This window comes from Zootoca vivipara, chromosome 1, assembly GCF_963506605.1.
Source record: "Zootoca vivipara chromosome 1, rZooViv1.1, whole genome shotgun sequence".
Lineage (NCBI taxonomy): Eukaryota > Metazoa > Chordata > Lepidosauria > Squamata > Lacertidae > Zootoca > Zootoca vivipara.
In genome coordinates this window covers 26,492,255-26,505,882 of record NC_083276.1, presented here as the reverse complement: position 1 = coordinate 26,505,882, position 13,628 = coordinate 26,492,255, and the positions used below count along the sequence as shown (strand labels likewise).

The following is a 13,628-nucleotide window of genomic DNA, read 5'->3' as shown; positions in this document are numbered from 1 at the left end:
GTTTTGTTGGGTTTTATCCTGAACTCCTGCTCTAGTTCAAAATTATTAGAATTAGGATTTCCACCCATGCATGCATCCACCCACTGATTTATAATGTCTAATATAAGCAGCCTTGTAGACTTCTCATTGTAAGAAGGCACTGTGAAAATTCCTTTTAATAAACGTAAATGAATAATAGAATAGCACCATTGCAGGACAATTAAATAATACATACCGGTAATAGCATGTTTAATGTGAAATGCTATTCAATTATGTATGTGTCATATTTAGAGAAGGTCTCAGGTAGTAGTTTGGGTCCAAAATCCCTTGAATAATATTTTCTTATGCCTAGATTACAATGATTAGCTTCCCATCACCTCACTTGCTGGGCTCAACATGAACTAAATACCTTAGTGGCAATTATTCTTCTCCTCTGTCCTTTTAGACTGCTGGAGTCACTGTTCTGCAACCATACGAATACTCACAACTTCCGCAAGAGAAGATCTGCCACTGCCTTCAGGGGCCCCTTTTACCGAGACTATGCAGAAGATTATCCAGACCTCACCGAGGCCGTGTATGACGAGAACTCCAAATTCAATAGAGATGTTCATGGGAATTCTCATTACTTTGTCTTTCTTGAAGAGCATGACAACAAAGAGGTTGGGTTTGGCCAGGAGCTCAAGAACCCTCAAGAGGAGAGCATGCCAACATTTGACAGCCATTATGACTACATTATCTGTGCGGGCACGGACGACATCAGCTGCACGCCAGGACCTGACGAGTTCAACCCTTGCGAAGACATCATGGGCTACAGGTTTCTAAGGGTCGTGGTGTGGTTTGTGAACCTGCTAGCCATTATGGGCAACGTTTTTGTTCTCTTCATTCTCCTCACCAGCCATTACAAGCTGACCGTCCCACGATTCCTGATGTGCAACTTGGCCTTTGCCGATTTCTGTATGGGATTATACCTTCTCCTGATTGCTTCGGTGGATCTTTATACTCGGTCAGAATACTACAACCATGCTATTGACTGGCAGACTGGGCCCGGCTGCAGCACAGCAGGCTTCTTCACTGTCTTTGCTAGTGAGTTGTCTGTCTTCACCTTGACCGCAATCACCCTGGAACGCTGGTATGCCATCACCTTTGCGATGCGCTTGGACAAGAAAATCCGTCTCTTGCATGCTTCTGTTATCATGTTGGGTGGCTGGCTGGTATGTTTCCTTCTTGCCCTTTTACCACTGGTTGGAGTCAGTAGCTACGGCAAAGTCAGTATCTGCCTTCCCATGGACACCGAAACGCCCTTGGGACAAGCCTACGTCGTCATTGTTTTGATGCTGAACATCATTGCTTTCATCGTCATTTGTGCCTGCTACATAAAGATCTATATCACTGTGCGGAATCCCCAGTACAAATCAGGAGACAAGGACACCATCATTGCCAAAAGGATGGCTGTGCTGATCTTTACTGACTTCTTATGTGTGGCACCCATCTCATTCTATGCTTTATCTGCTATTATGAACAAACCTTTAATAACAGTCAGCAACTCGAAAATCCTGCTGGTCCTGTTCTATCCACTCAACTCTTGTGCCAACCCGTTCCTGTATGCTATCTTTACCAAAGCTTTCCGAAGGGATGTCTTCATCTTGCTCAGCAAGTTTGGATTATGCGAGCACCAGGCTCAAGTCTACAGGGGTCAAACAGTCTCCCCCAAGAACAGCAGCGGCTCTTGCAGCCAGAAGGGCAACAGGGGGATGGGCCAGAATCTCACCAACCTTCAAAAGCATCCTCATGGCTCACCTGAAGACTACCATCCTGCAATACTGCTGCATTCTCGGGGGACTCTTGCTTAATCTGGACCCCCTAATCATCAGATCAGTAACAGCAAATCTCTTAACCCTGCGCTACGGTCGGTGCCATTTACAATATTGTCCCATTATGTGGCTGCTTGACTGCTGTAAAATAATAATAATTTATTTATATCCCATTCTTCTACCTAAAGTACCCAGGGTGGCGTGCAACATTTTCATAAAAACCATATAATCAATAAGAAGGCAAGTGCCATTTCTAACAGCAGTAACAAGTTAAAAGCAGCACTTAAAACAAAATGCAAACCTAGCGGCAGCAAGAGCAAAATATGTTACACATCAAAACGACAGACAATAAAATCAGGGGTCACAGTAAAATTAGGGGTTAAAACACCATTTAAATTGATACCTTTCACGTTTGGCAGACAATACACACAAAGGGAGCCCAATGGGTTTTGATTAGGAGGGCATCCCAGAGGGGACACACTCTCACAGAGAAGGGCTTGTCTCTTGTGCTCACTCCTAGGAACATAGGAAGCTGTCTTGTACTGAATCAGATAATTTGTCCATCTAGCCCAGGCATAGGCAACCTTGGCTCTCCAGATGTTTTGGAACTACAACTCTCATGATCCCTACCTAACAGGGTCAGTGGTCAGGGATCATGGGAGTTGTAGTTCCAAAACATCTGGAGAGCCAAGATTGCCTATGCCTGATCTAGCCCATGGGTAGGCAAACTAAAGCCTGGGGGCTGGATCCCAATAGCCTTCTAAATCCAGCCTGCGGACGGTCCAGGAATCAGCATGTTTTTACATGAGTAGAATGTGTCCTTTTATTTAAAATGCATCTGGGTTATTTGTCGGGCATAGGAATTCATTCAATTTTTTCCCTTCAAAATATAGTCCAGCCCCCCACAAGGTCTGAGGGACAGTGGACTAGCCCCCTGCTGAAAACGTTTGCAGACCTCTGATCTAGCCCAGTATTGCCAACACCGACTGGCAGCATGTCTCCAGAGTGCAAGGCACGGTTCCATGCCAGGGACTGAACCTGGGGTTTTGTGGAAGCAAAGCATGTGCTCCAGCTCTGAGCTATACAGTGGTGCCTCGCTAGACAAATTTAATTCGTTCCACGGGTCTTTTCTTATAACGAAAAATTCATCTAGTGAATCCCATAGGAATGCATTGAATTTTTTTTGAATTTTTTTTTTTCCCATAGGAACGCATTAATTGAATTTCAATGCATTCCTATGGGAAACCGCGATTCGCTAGACGAATTTTTCATAAAACAAATTCGTCTAACGAGGCAACCTCCGCTAGAAAAAACCTTTCGTTAAGTGGAAATTTTGTTAAGCAGGGCATTCGTTAAGCGAGGCACCACTGTATTCCTAAAATAGCACCAAGGCCCTTGAAGCTGATCTTCATTCCTAGACAAGCCTATAGGGGAGCAGGTGATCCGTAAACTAAGCCGGTCTTGAATCATTTATGTCTTCGGGGACTAAAACCAATGCTTCGAATTGAGCCTGGAGGGACATAGACAACCAACGGAGCTGCCCTAAGATAGGTGTTCTATTCGCTGGCCTGCAAGCACCAGAACAAAACATCTGGCTGCTACATTCTGGGACCATCTTGTCTAGATTAAGTTTCACCCTTTTAACTCCTCCTTCCATATGCACTCATGAACTGCCCGGTTTATCACTTCTGCTGCTTCCCTGGAACTGGAAAATGGGGAATGAGCTGGATGTCATCTGCATACTGGGCAACTCAGAGGCCTGAGTCTTCAGATGACTTTACCCAGTAGTTTCATGTAAATATTTAAAAAAACACAGGAGACAAGATGGAACCTTGTCGTTGCCCACAGGCCAAAGCCCATAAGCTTAGAACAGCAGTGCAGTCTCCCAGCATTAACTTTTGGGTTCAGCCTTCCAGGCAGGAACAGAACCACCGAGGAGAGCAGTATCACATAAGCCCGTCCCAAACAGATGGGCCAGAAGAATCCCGTGATAGACAATATCAAAAGTGGCTGAGATATCCAGGAGAAACAGCGACATAGCACTATCTGTGTCCATCTCCTGATGCAGCTCATCCACAAGGGCAGCAGTGGGGAAATTCTGGGCCTGGCAGCCCAGATCTTTATCTGTCCCCACCCCTGTAGGTCAACTTTGACAACTGTCAAAATCCCTTGCACAGTGCTTCCCAAGCCCCCGATAGCCAGCTGGGTTTTCAGGCATGTAGGAGCCAAAGTAAAGGGGCTTTGCAAGCAGAGGCTAGCAGAGCTGCTTTCTGCAGGGATCGGCTGCACAATAGAGTCCCCCACAGAGAGCTCAGTCACCCAGCCAAAGCAGTTTTGTCTCTACCTGCCCCACACTTGATGGGGCAGGGACTATGGACAGCATCATGGGTCAAATTTGGCCTGCAGACTGAAGGATCCGCACCCCTGCACTGTGGCTACCAAGTTGGATTTCATTCCAAAACAAGGTCTAAAACCAGACTGGAATGGATCCATATGATCTGTTTCTTTCAGAAAACCCTGGAGCTGAGATACAACCATGTGCATTGATACCTTAGAGCAGTGGTGTTCAAACTTTTTTCAAAGAGGGCCAGATTTGATGAAGTGAAGGGCCGACCAAAGTTGTTGACCTTTTTTAGGGTTGAAGGTTTTTTTAGGATTTTACCTCAGGACATAAACTGCCGGATTAGGCCCCCAGATTAGGCCCCGGGCCAGATTAGGCCCCCGAAACGGACTTTGGACATACCTGCCTTAGAGTAGAGTCACCATGGGGAAATAATGGGATGCTAATGCTCAGTACATGTGATGGTCCAAGCAAATGATGCTCTAAGAAGTAAGCATAGCTACATAGGAAGTTTTCTTCAGCCTCCAGATAACATATACAGTCATACTTCGGGTTACGAACGCTGCGGGTTGCACATTTTCGGGTTGCGGACCGCGTCGAACCTGGAACGGGTTACTTTGGGTTTCGGCACTCGCACATGCGCAGAAGCACAAAATGACGTCACACGCATGCGCAGAAGCACCAAATCAATCCTCCCGCACGGATCACGTTCGTAACCCGGGGTATGACTGTACTCTGCATTTGCTAACATCAGATCAAAGGAGGCAACAGCTTGCACAAAAAACAGTCCTACCCCAAACAGCCAAGCTCTAGTGGCAGCCCTGAAAACACAAGTTCCACCATCTTGAATTAGAGAGGCCACAGGCTGACGGTGACCTAAACTGCCTGTCCAGAGAAGGTGCCCAGTATGAAAAGGCTTTTCACCATGACTCATATGAGAACGATGTAACTCACCAGGAAATGATGCAAGAAATGAAAATTGTAAGCATGCAGTTAGGGGCAGCACAGTCTTGCTTCTGTTTGCTGGAGGAGCAACTCGATTACATGAGAAAAATGACAGTCAGTGCAGAGTTGGAAAAGAAACTGGTTCTAGAACAGCAGACCCAGCTTCCGAAGGAAAAAGGTCAGAATCAGTGCAAAACGGGCAAGCTTGAAATTCTAGAAAAAGAATGCTGGCGACTTACTAGCACTCAGAAGACTGCACGAGTAAGTAAATACAAGAAGATCATTAGTTGGATTTCCTAATAAAATTTAACATTTGCAAGAAGTGAAGCAAAGCTGCAGTTCTGGATCTTGATGCTCTAATGGAAAAGGGACATAGCAACAGAAGTGAGTGCTGCTGTTACCTACGGTCATCTTGTCCCTGACCCTGATGCCTTCTCCATATTCCTTAGCTCCACTGAAGACACTGTTGACTTTCATTCAAGGAGAGGCAAGAGTCTGTTTAACCTGGCTCATCTCCATGCCAAGGAAAAAGTGTGGTGGGTCCTTATCTTAGAGATGTTGTTTGCAGATGATGCAACCTTCACAGCACACTCTGAGGAAGCTCTACAGAAACTCATCAGCTGTTGGGCTTTACCATCAGCCTGACAAAGATCAACAGCCAGTGATCCATGCATAAGCACTGGTGACCACACGCTTGATGATTTTGTCTACCTGGGTTCCACCAAAACCAGCAACATCTCCACTGATGCTGAGCTGGACAAGTGTATTGGCAAGGCAGCCATGGCAATGGCTCACTTTCCAAAAAGGTATGGGAGAATGTGATGCTAACAACCAATACCGAGAAGAAGGTCTACCAGGCTTGCGTGCTGAGCATGCTGCTTTATGGAAGTGAGTCATGAGCAACTTATACCTGTCTGGAACGACCTCTCAGCCTTCCATATGTGCTGCATTGTGAAGATTTTGGGCATCACATAGCAGGACAAAATCTCAAGCAAAGATGTGTTCTTCAAGCTCACATTCCCAGCATGTCTTCACTTCTGTCTCAATGACATCTGTGTTGGCTTGATCATGTCCACAGAACAGAAGATGTCACAATCCCCAAAGATGCGCTCTATGGGAGCTGGCTTCAGGCACCAGACCTGTTGGCAGACCAACTCTGCCATTACAAAGATGTCTGCAAACAAGACATGAAGGCTGGCAACATTAACCCTGTCGTATGGGAATCCCTTGCCGATGACCACAGTGCCTGGAGACAGTCAGGTTGTTTATCCATGGCAGTGACCAGAGGAGGAATGACTGCTGGGAGGACTGCAGGGAGAAGAAACGCCATGGTGCATCTGCAGCAGCACAGCTGGGCACCTTTATCTGCCCCAGCTGCAACAAAACATGTCTCTCCCATATTGGTCTCTACAGCCACAACAAGCTCAGTAACTCTCCAACAGCTTCAGTTCACCTCCAAAGGCGTTTCCCGAGACCGATGGATGCCAACAACAACATTTGGTGGGCAGGGCTACTTGATTCCTTTGTATTTCTGTATTTTGGATCTACTAGTGGCTAATATGGTCCCCGTATGTTTTGTTCTGCTTTAAAATGTGGGTTTCTAATTGTGATCTTTGCATTTATTTCTTTTTATGATGTTGATAATGATGGTGTGAACCATTCAGAGATTTCTTTGAAGTGGATATAAATTACCTAAATAAAATTAAAAAATTCTTAAATGCTTGTTAATATGAAGTGCTTAAGATTGGGCTAAATTTTATGTTCTCATGTGTCCTTTTGAAAAAAAAAACCCAATAAAAACATTTTTTTAGAAAAAGAGTTAAACTAAACCATGAATCTCCCTGTCAAAAGAGCAGGTAGTCATAAAAGAGAGCATGGCTGAATAGGAAAAAATAAAGAAATGGAAAAGGAAACACTGCTATTCACTTTAGTTCTTAGAAAATGAGAGTACAGTAGGAGGAGGAGGAGGAGGAGGAGGAGGAGGAGGAGGAGGAGGAGGAGGAGGAGGAGGAGGAGGAGGAGGAAGCAGTCTTCTTATAGAAAGCACATCAGCTGATTTTGCCAGTTTCATTGAAAAGGTTTAAGACCTCGTTATGGGAAGTCAGTGAAATTAAAAAGCTATTGAATGAAAATAAAGTACTATTCCCCTGCTTTGGGACTCAAGCTTTCTAATTGTGGAGGGGAGAATACCTGCAAATTATCACCCCTGTACCAGCAATGTATATCTACCCTTGGAAGCAGACTTCCATTTGCACAGCAGATAAAGTGTTGAAGTACCAGAAGCGTATTTTTGTCCTGTATAAAGTAGGACTGTAACCATTGCCTTACAATGTTTTATATTTTATATGTTTGCCTTACATTTTCTGTTTGTGCACATTGTAATTCACTGGGTAGTATATGCAAAGTTTAGGGTGGGTGGTTTGGTGTGGGAGACCAGTCTTTTCAATAGCAAATAATAACCATTTCTATCTACAGACTGACTGCATATCTAAATGTGTTGGTTTAACTGCTGCCTTTTTTAAAAAAAGTCACCAATGTATATTCAGGCATGTTTTCCGGCTTTGTCGTCTTGGTTTTTAATATTAGGACGAAATAACCATTTTCTGTAGTACTCAGATGGTACCTACAGCTCTGCAATTGTTCATTTCATGGACCTTATTGTAAGTATATGTTTTTGGCATAAAGAGCTGTACTGTCTCTCTTCTCTTACTTGACTTTTTGAACCTCTTTCTCTTTTATTCCACCCATGAGAAGTAGCCCTTCAAGTGAGTGCTTTCTTACATGGTCTTGGGTAGTGGCACATATGCTTCTTTCAGGTTTGCTATTCTCAGCGCTCACCTGTTTACTTGCTTCCACTGTTCTCAGCACAAGAGTTACTAGCATGAACCTTCTCCTTCCCAAGCATTTTATTTTATTAATTACATTTAAATTCATACACCTCTTTTTCTACTGCAAGAGCAAAAAAAGCATTTTAGAAGCCCAAGGCATGCTCTAGTGAATTAAAACTAATTGGTGAATCATAGCATATTTTTTATTGACACATCACAATCTGTACCAAGCAGAGAAAAATAAATTCAGTAAGGCTTAGGTTAGACAGGGAAACCAGCTGTGTTATGTCATCATTGGAAGAGCCCCAAATAATCAGATTCTGAAAGAATTATACAGCCCAATTCCGAGTAATGGGTGGAGACTTTCACTGTAAATAGTGGCAGCACCTGTCTCACTAATTCACCTTGATGCAATCTAAAGGGATTCTTCATTAGCAGGGGTGGAGATCATGTCATTCTGTAGATTTTGCTGGGACTCCAAAGCCCATCACCCCCACCCCACCACAAAGCCAGCATGGCCAGTGGTCAGGAATGATGGGCATTGTGGTCCAATAACAGCTGTAGGGCCACAGGCTTCCCATCCCTGCTTCAACAGTGGCCTCACCTCCTCTGATGTGTTCCAGCCTGAAGCAAAGCTGCTCTCCTGAGAGCAACACACCACATCTGGTCCTTGCCACACCTTGTGGTCCAGCAACTCTCTCCAGCCACAGGAATGCAGTGAGCCATAGGGTGGTCTCTCAGTACATGTCTGAAGGCTAGCAGAGGAGATAGGAGAGACTTCATTAAAAAATATATGGGAGATACCCCTCTTTGGGCTAAAGTTCTACACAAAAAGAAGAGGAAAGAGCATGCCACAAAGTGATAGAAGCATTGTGAACAATGCCAGATGAGTAAACCAGATTGCACTTGCAATCTTTGATAGGCCTGTATTGTTGTTGATAAAGAGCTGGAAGGTCGGCTCCATTATCTGCCAACAGAACCAAGATCTGTATTTGCTTATTTGTTTTGGGATAAAACCCATGGAAAATTTCAGCCCTCCCCTGGGCAACATATGATGAAGTCACCTCACCAGTTCCACCAGCTATGAATTTTGGGCACAACAGTGGATCCAGTTTTAAAGAAAAAACACTTTGCTACCCACAGGCAACAGGTAGAAATTTAGGATGCCATTTTTTGCTTGGCTCTAATTTCTTTATGACATTTGCATCCCACCGCCCAATAGTTGATATGACCATGATTGTTAAAAGAACAATAAGCTTAGCATTTTGTACATCCTGCCTTTCCTCCACCATGAAACTAAAAACGGCATACACAGACTCACCTAGGATGAACATTCTAAAAATATTGTGATGCATCTGGAATTTTTGCTACACAATCTAGTGAGATTTGGAATACCGTTGCTCAATACAGGTAAACATTCACCTCAGCACCGGAGTTTTCTTTCTAGGGATGAAGATGAATGCTGAACAATATCCATAATTGTTCCTTACCAGTTTCCCAATGGGGTCCAAGATCCAGCTGTTCTGGTGCCATTCACATTCAAGGGGTTCCTATCTGGTAGTGGGGCAGCTATTTCATTATTTTTTGATGCTGGGTTTTGTGTCAGAAAGAGATGTGGGGCAATATCATGGAGTGGTCGTCATCAATGGCCTGGAACAGAAACGGTCAAGTGGTTTCACTCAGGGTCACAGGGGTAGGGCCTCCTTTCTGAATAACACAGATCAGTGTGGGTTTTGAATATTTTCAGAATAGAAGCTGCCATTTGTCTCCAGCCATGCAGTGAAAACTGGGGGAGGGGATGTCGGAAGGGGGGTGTCACATAGTTCTTGTGCTGCAGTGGAGAGGGATGATTGGGGAACAGCCTGTTCAAACTCTAAGGACACTTAACATACAAAGAGCCCCACTCTAAGGCCAAGGATCTAGCTAGACCAGCCTTCTTTTCCCAATAACAGCCATCCAAGGTGTGCCTGGGAAACTCGTAAGTGGGGCATGTGAAGGCAGCCTGTGGCTTGTCTCCAGGATCAGGCATTCAGCGGGATAGTGCTCAATTAATCAGGTCCGTAGCAATTCTGCCTTGAACAGTTTGTGCCTCTCCTTCCGTAGAAAGACATTTTAGAGTCAGCTCCTCCGTTTTAGGCTAAATATTTTCTTTATAAAATAAAAAATCCTTCCAGTAGCACCTGAGAGACCAACTAAGTTTGTCATTGCTATGAGCTTTCGTGTGGATGCACACTTTTTCAGAAGTATCTGAAGAAGTGTGCATGCACACGAAAGCTCATACCAATGACAAGCTTAGTTGGTCTCTCAGGTGCTACTGGAAGGAAATTTCTTAGTTTCGACTACGTCAGACCAACATGGCTACCTACCTGTAACTATTTTCTTTATGCGTGTGGACATGCTTGTTTGTGAATCTTTACATTTTCTGAATAATTAAATGTGTATTCTAAGGCCCACCCTCCCTCTTTAAAGGCAAAGGTGGGGTAAGGTCAGCCTCGGGCACCAAATGTGGCCCTCCAGGCCTTTTTCATTCGGCCCTTAGGGAAACCAGTCCACATCTTCTCCTCACTGGCCCCGATCCATGTCCTGCCTGAGTGCATTCACCTGGCAGGAATGTGATAGTGGCTCTTGCTTGCTTGGGTGTAAGATAGGAGAGCTGCAGAGGTATAGAAAACTGAGGTTTTTTTGCAGGCAGAGAGGGAAGGAGGGTGGTTTGGTTTGGTTTGTTCTTGTTCTTATCTTGCGTATTTAGGCTGTGAACCACCCTGAGATCTACAGACGAAGGGTGGTATACATATTTAACGAATAATAACAGCCTACTGTAGCTTGATAAAAATCACATCCATCGATCCACTCGCTTTTACATCTGCCAAGCATATGACCCCTTAGAATGTTCTCTAAGGTGGAAGGAATTCCCTAGGCTGAAAAAGTTTTCCCTTCCCTGCATTTAGGATACTAGGGGATTTAGAACTCTGGGAACCCCAGATTTTGGCTAGAGTAGGCCAAAGATTTGGGTGTGCAACGCTTTATACTAAAAAATATTTCTTTTTAAAGTATACAAACACTTTCCAAGTTTCTTCAAAGAACCCATTACCAGCTGTCTTATCTTGCTTGCAACTTATTAAAATATTAAATTATATGGTCACTTTATTCAACCATGCTTAAGCTAATTAACTGCTGTAAAAGGTAATTTTGCATATATTTAAGCTCCAGTTGAATTTGCTGTATTTTTAATCTCATCATCATTTAAATTGAACCAACCACATCACATCAGTTCATGGAATCATAGAATTATAGAGTTGTAAAATAATAATAATAATAATAATAATAATAATAATAATAATAATAAATATATTAATAACCTGCCCATCTGGCTGGGTTTCCCCAGCCACTCTGGGCAGCTTCCAACAAAATATTAAAATACAATAGTCTGTTAAACATTAAAAGCTTCCCTAAACAGGGCTGCCTTCAGATGTCTTCTAAAAGTCTGGTAGATGTTTTTCTCTTTGACATCTGGTGGGAGGGCGTTCCACAGTGCGGGTGCCACTACCGAGAAGGCCCTCTCCCTGGCTCCCTGTAACTTGGCTTCCAGCGAGGGAACCTCCAGAAGGCCCTCGCCGCTGGACCTCAGTGTCCTGACAGAATGGTGGAGACGCTCCTTCAGGTATACTGGAAGGGACCACAAGGGCCATATAATCCAACCCTGTGTAATGCAGGAACCTCTCTCTCTCCCTCCCTCTCCCTCTCTCTAACTTTCAGCATCTCTTGCTTGGATGCTCATGTCACTCAAAGACAGAAATGTTGTGGGCAGAAATGTTAAATCACTGCTTTAAAAACTTGTGCTTAAATAGCTTTCACTGCTTCACCCTAGTGAAGTTGAGAGGAACTTTGGTAAACGTTTACCACCAGTCGCAACTCTAAAAAGTAGCAGACTTCGTCAAATGCCGGTGTGTCAAACACTCAGCAGATGTTGAGAGTCTCCTCCTCACTGCCTTTCTAAATGCTTCTGGGACTTGTTTTCTGCACTTTGGCTGCCATCTAGGGGAGAATGATGCAAAAGGAAGAGATTACATTTCATGTTATCTAGAAAATCATTGGTTATATATGTCCATGACATATGCCAAAATGTGGCTACTAAACTGGAGTACTCTATTTACTTATCATCACCAAAAGCAACAGAACACTGATCTAGAGCCCTGCTGCCTGTTTAATCAGCTTCTGAAGATGATGGCTAAAGGACACCATATTGTATATCTGGTAATATCGTCTATTACTTGGTCTTCTTCTCTGATTCAGAGAGAGGTGGCAATCTTTCCACCACATTGGGAGTGCTCTCCTTCTGCACAGATAGAAAGTTGCAGACAAAACTATGAAGTTTCCCAAGCAGAGATAGGGTAACATGCACTTTGGACAACCTTAAGGCTTAATTGCTTAAGGCAATATTGTTCAACCTTGTCTCCAAAGGTTATTGACATACTCCTAGGGATATAATTTTCTGAACGCCTTCTTGTGCTTATCCACACAGGTATTTTTTGTTTTGTTTTCATATTCCTGTCTCATTCTTCAACCTTGATGAGGTCTCTCTGCCCCACCACCCACCCACCACTTTGGTAAAAATACAGTTTCTGCATATTACTTGCATCATATAATACTGATTATAGAGGAATAATTCCACCACATGCTTATGAAAGGGATACAGGCGCTTCATGAGAGTGCACTGTCTTAAGAGGCCCCAGGAACCTGTCATTTTTGCAAGATGTTCTCCTTAAACTCTTCTGGAAAATGGAAAACTATTGGGGTGGCCTTGCACTTGGGAAAGTACTTGGTGTGGCATTGCCTACTCCCTGGGGTTGCCCCTCAGCCTGTTAGTCAATCTCCCAGGGTAGACCCATCTTTCTGGCCTTCCCCAGGAGCTGTTTAGTATCTGAGCCCAGAGTCTGGGGAAATTGTCTCCCTTTCCTTCTTCCCCATCCTCCTCGTCCGGGAAAAGCTCACTTTCCTCCCTGTAACAGATGGATCTTGCCATCTACTGGGATCAGGGATACCCTGGGCACATGGGTGGCCCCTTCTTGTGCATTTCAACCCTTTCCAACCCCACCTGCCCACTGCCAAATGTCCAGAGGCCTCCAAGGCTAAAGAAAATGAACACCAGGAGAAAAGGAGAGATCTATGGAGCCAGGAGAAAAAGTGGCAAGCAGAGGGAGTGGAAAGAGAAGTTAGGAAAGAACAAAGGAATATCCCTTCCAAAATGACATTCCCAGCTTTTCGCTTTTCTCATGCCTGGAGCTGCCAAAAAGGGCAAACTGCAGTGGAGCTGGCAGAAAGTTGAACTGACAAGGGGTTGCCCTGCGCAAAATGCGCATCAGGTGTACACTCTTGAAAGTTTTGACTTCCTGCCAGCGGACAGGTGGGTGGTGACAACCCACACACCATATCCCCCTTCCTCCACTACAGGAGTGCAGGTGGAAGTCTTTGCAAGGACTTCTGCTGATGGGACACATTAGGTAAATCTTGCCCAGAGGCAATGATCTACAGCTGCACACAAGGCTGTTTAATAAACAAATCTATCATCCCAAAATATAGAACTAGTACCATCTAGGGTCTTACCTTATCCACTCTTGAAAAGGACAACTATGGAAGAACTGAGCGGGAAACAAACCTGGTTTTGAATCTTCACTACAGAATTCTTACGAACAAACTGGATTTTTTTTCAGCCCTTCCAAAACA

The 13,628-nt window shown here is 44.2% G+C and overlaps 1 protein-coding gene across 1 annotated transcript in view; it reads left to right on the top strand.

Moving 5' to 3' along the window:
• Positions 1-3,939, top strand: part of TSHR (thyroid stimulating hormone receptor) — a 36,383-nt gene extending 32,444 nt beyond the window's left edge. Inside the window, exon 9 of the mRNA XM_035107835.2 lies at positions 425-3,939. Coding sequence (XP_034963726.1) covers positions 425-1,829 — 1,405 coding nt within the window. The 3' untranslated portion in view covers positions 1,830-3,939. The remainder of the gene's footprint in view (positions 1-424) is intronic.
• The last annotated feature ends 9,689 nt before the right edge of the window (positions 3,940-13,628 follow it).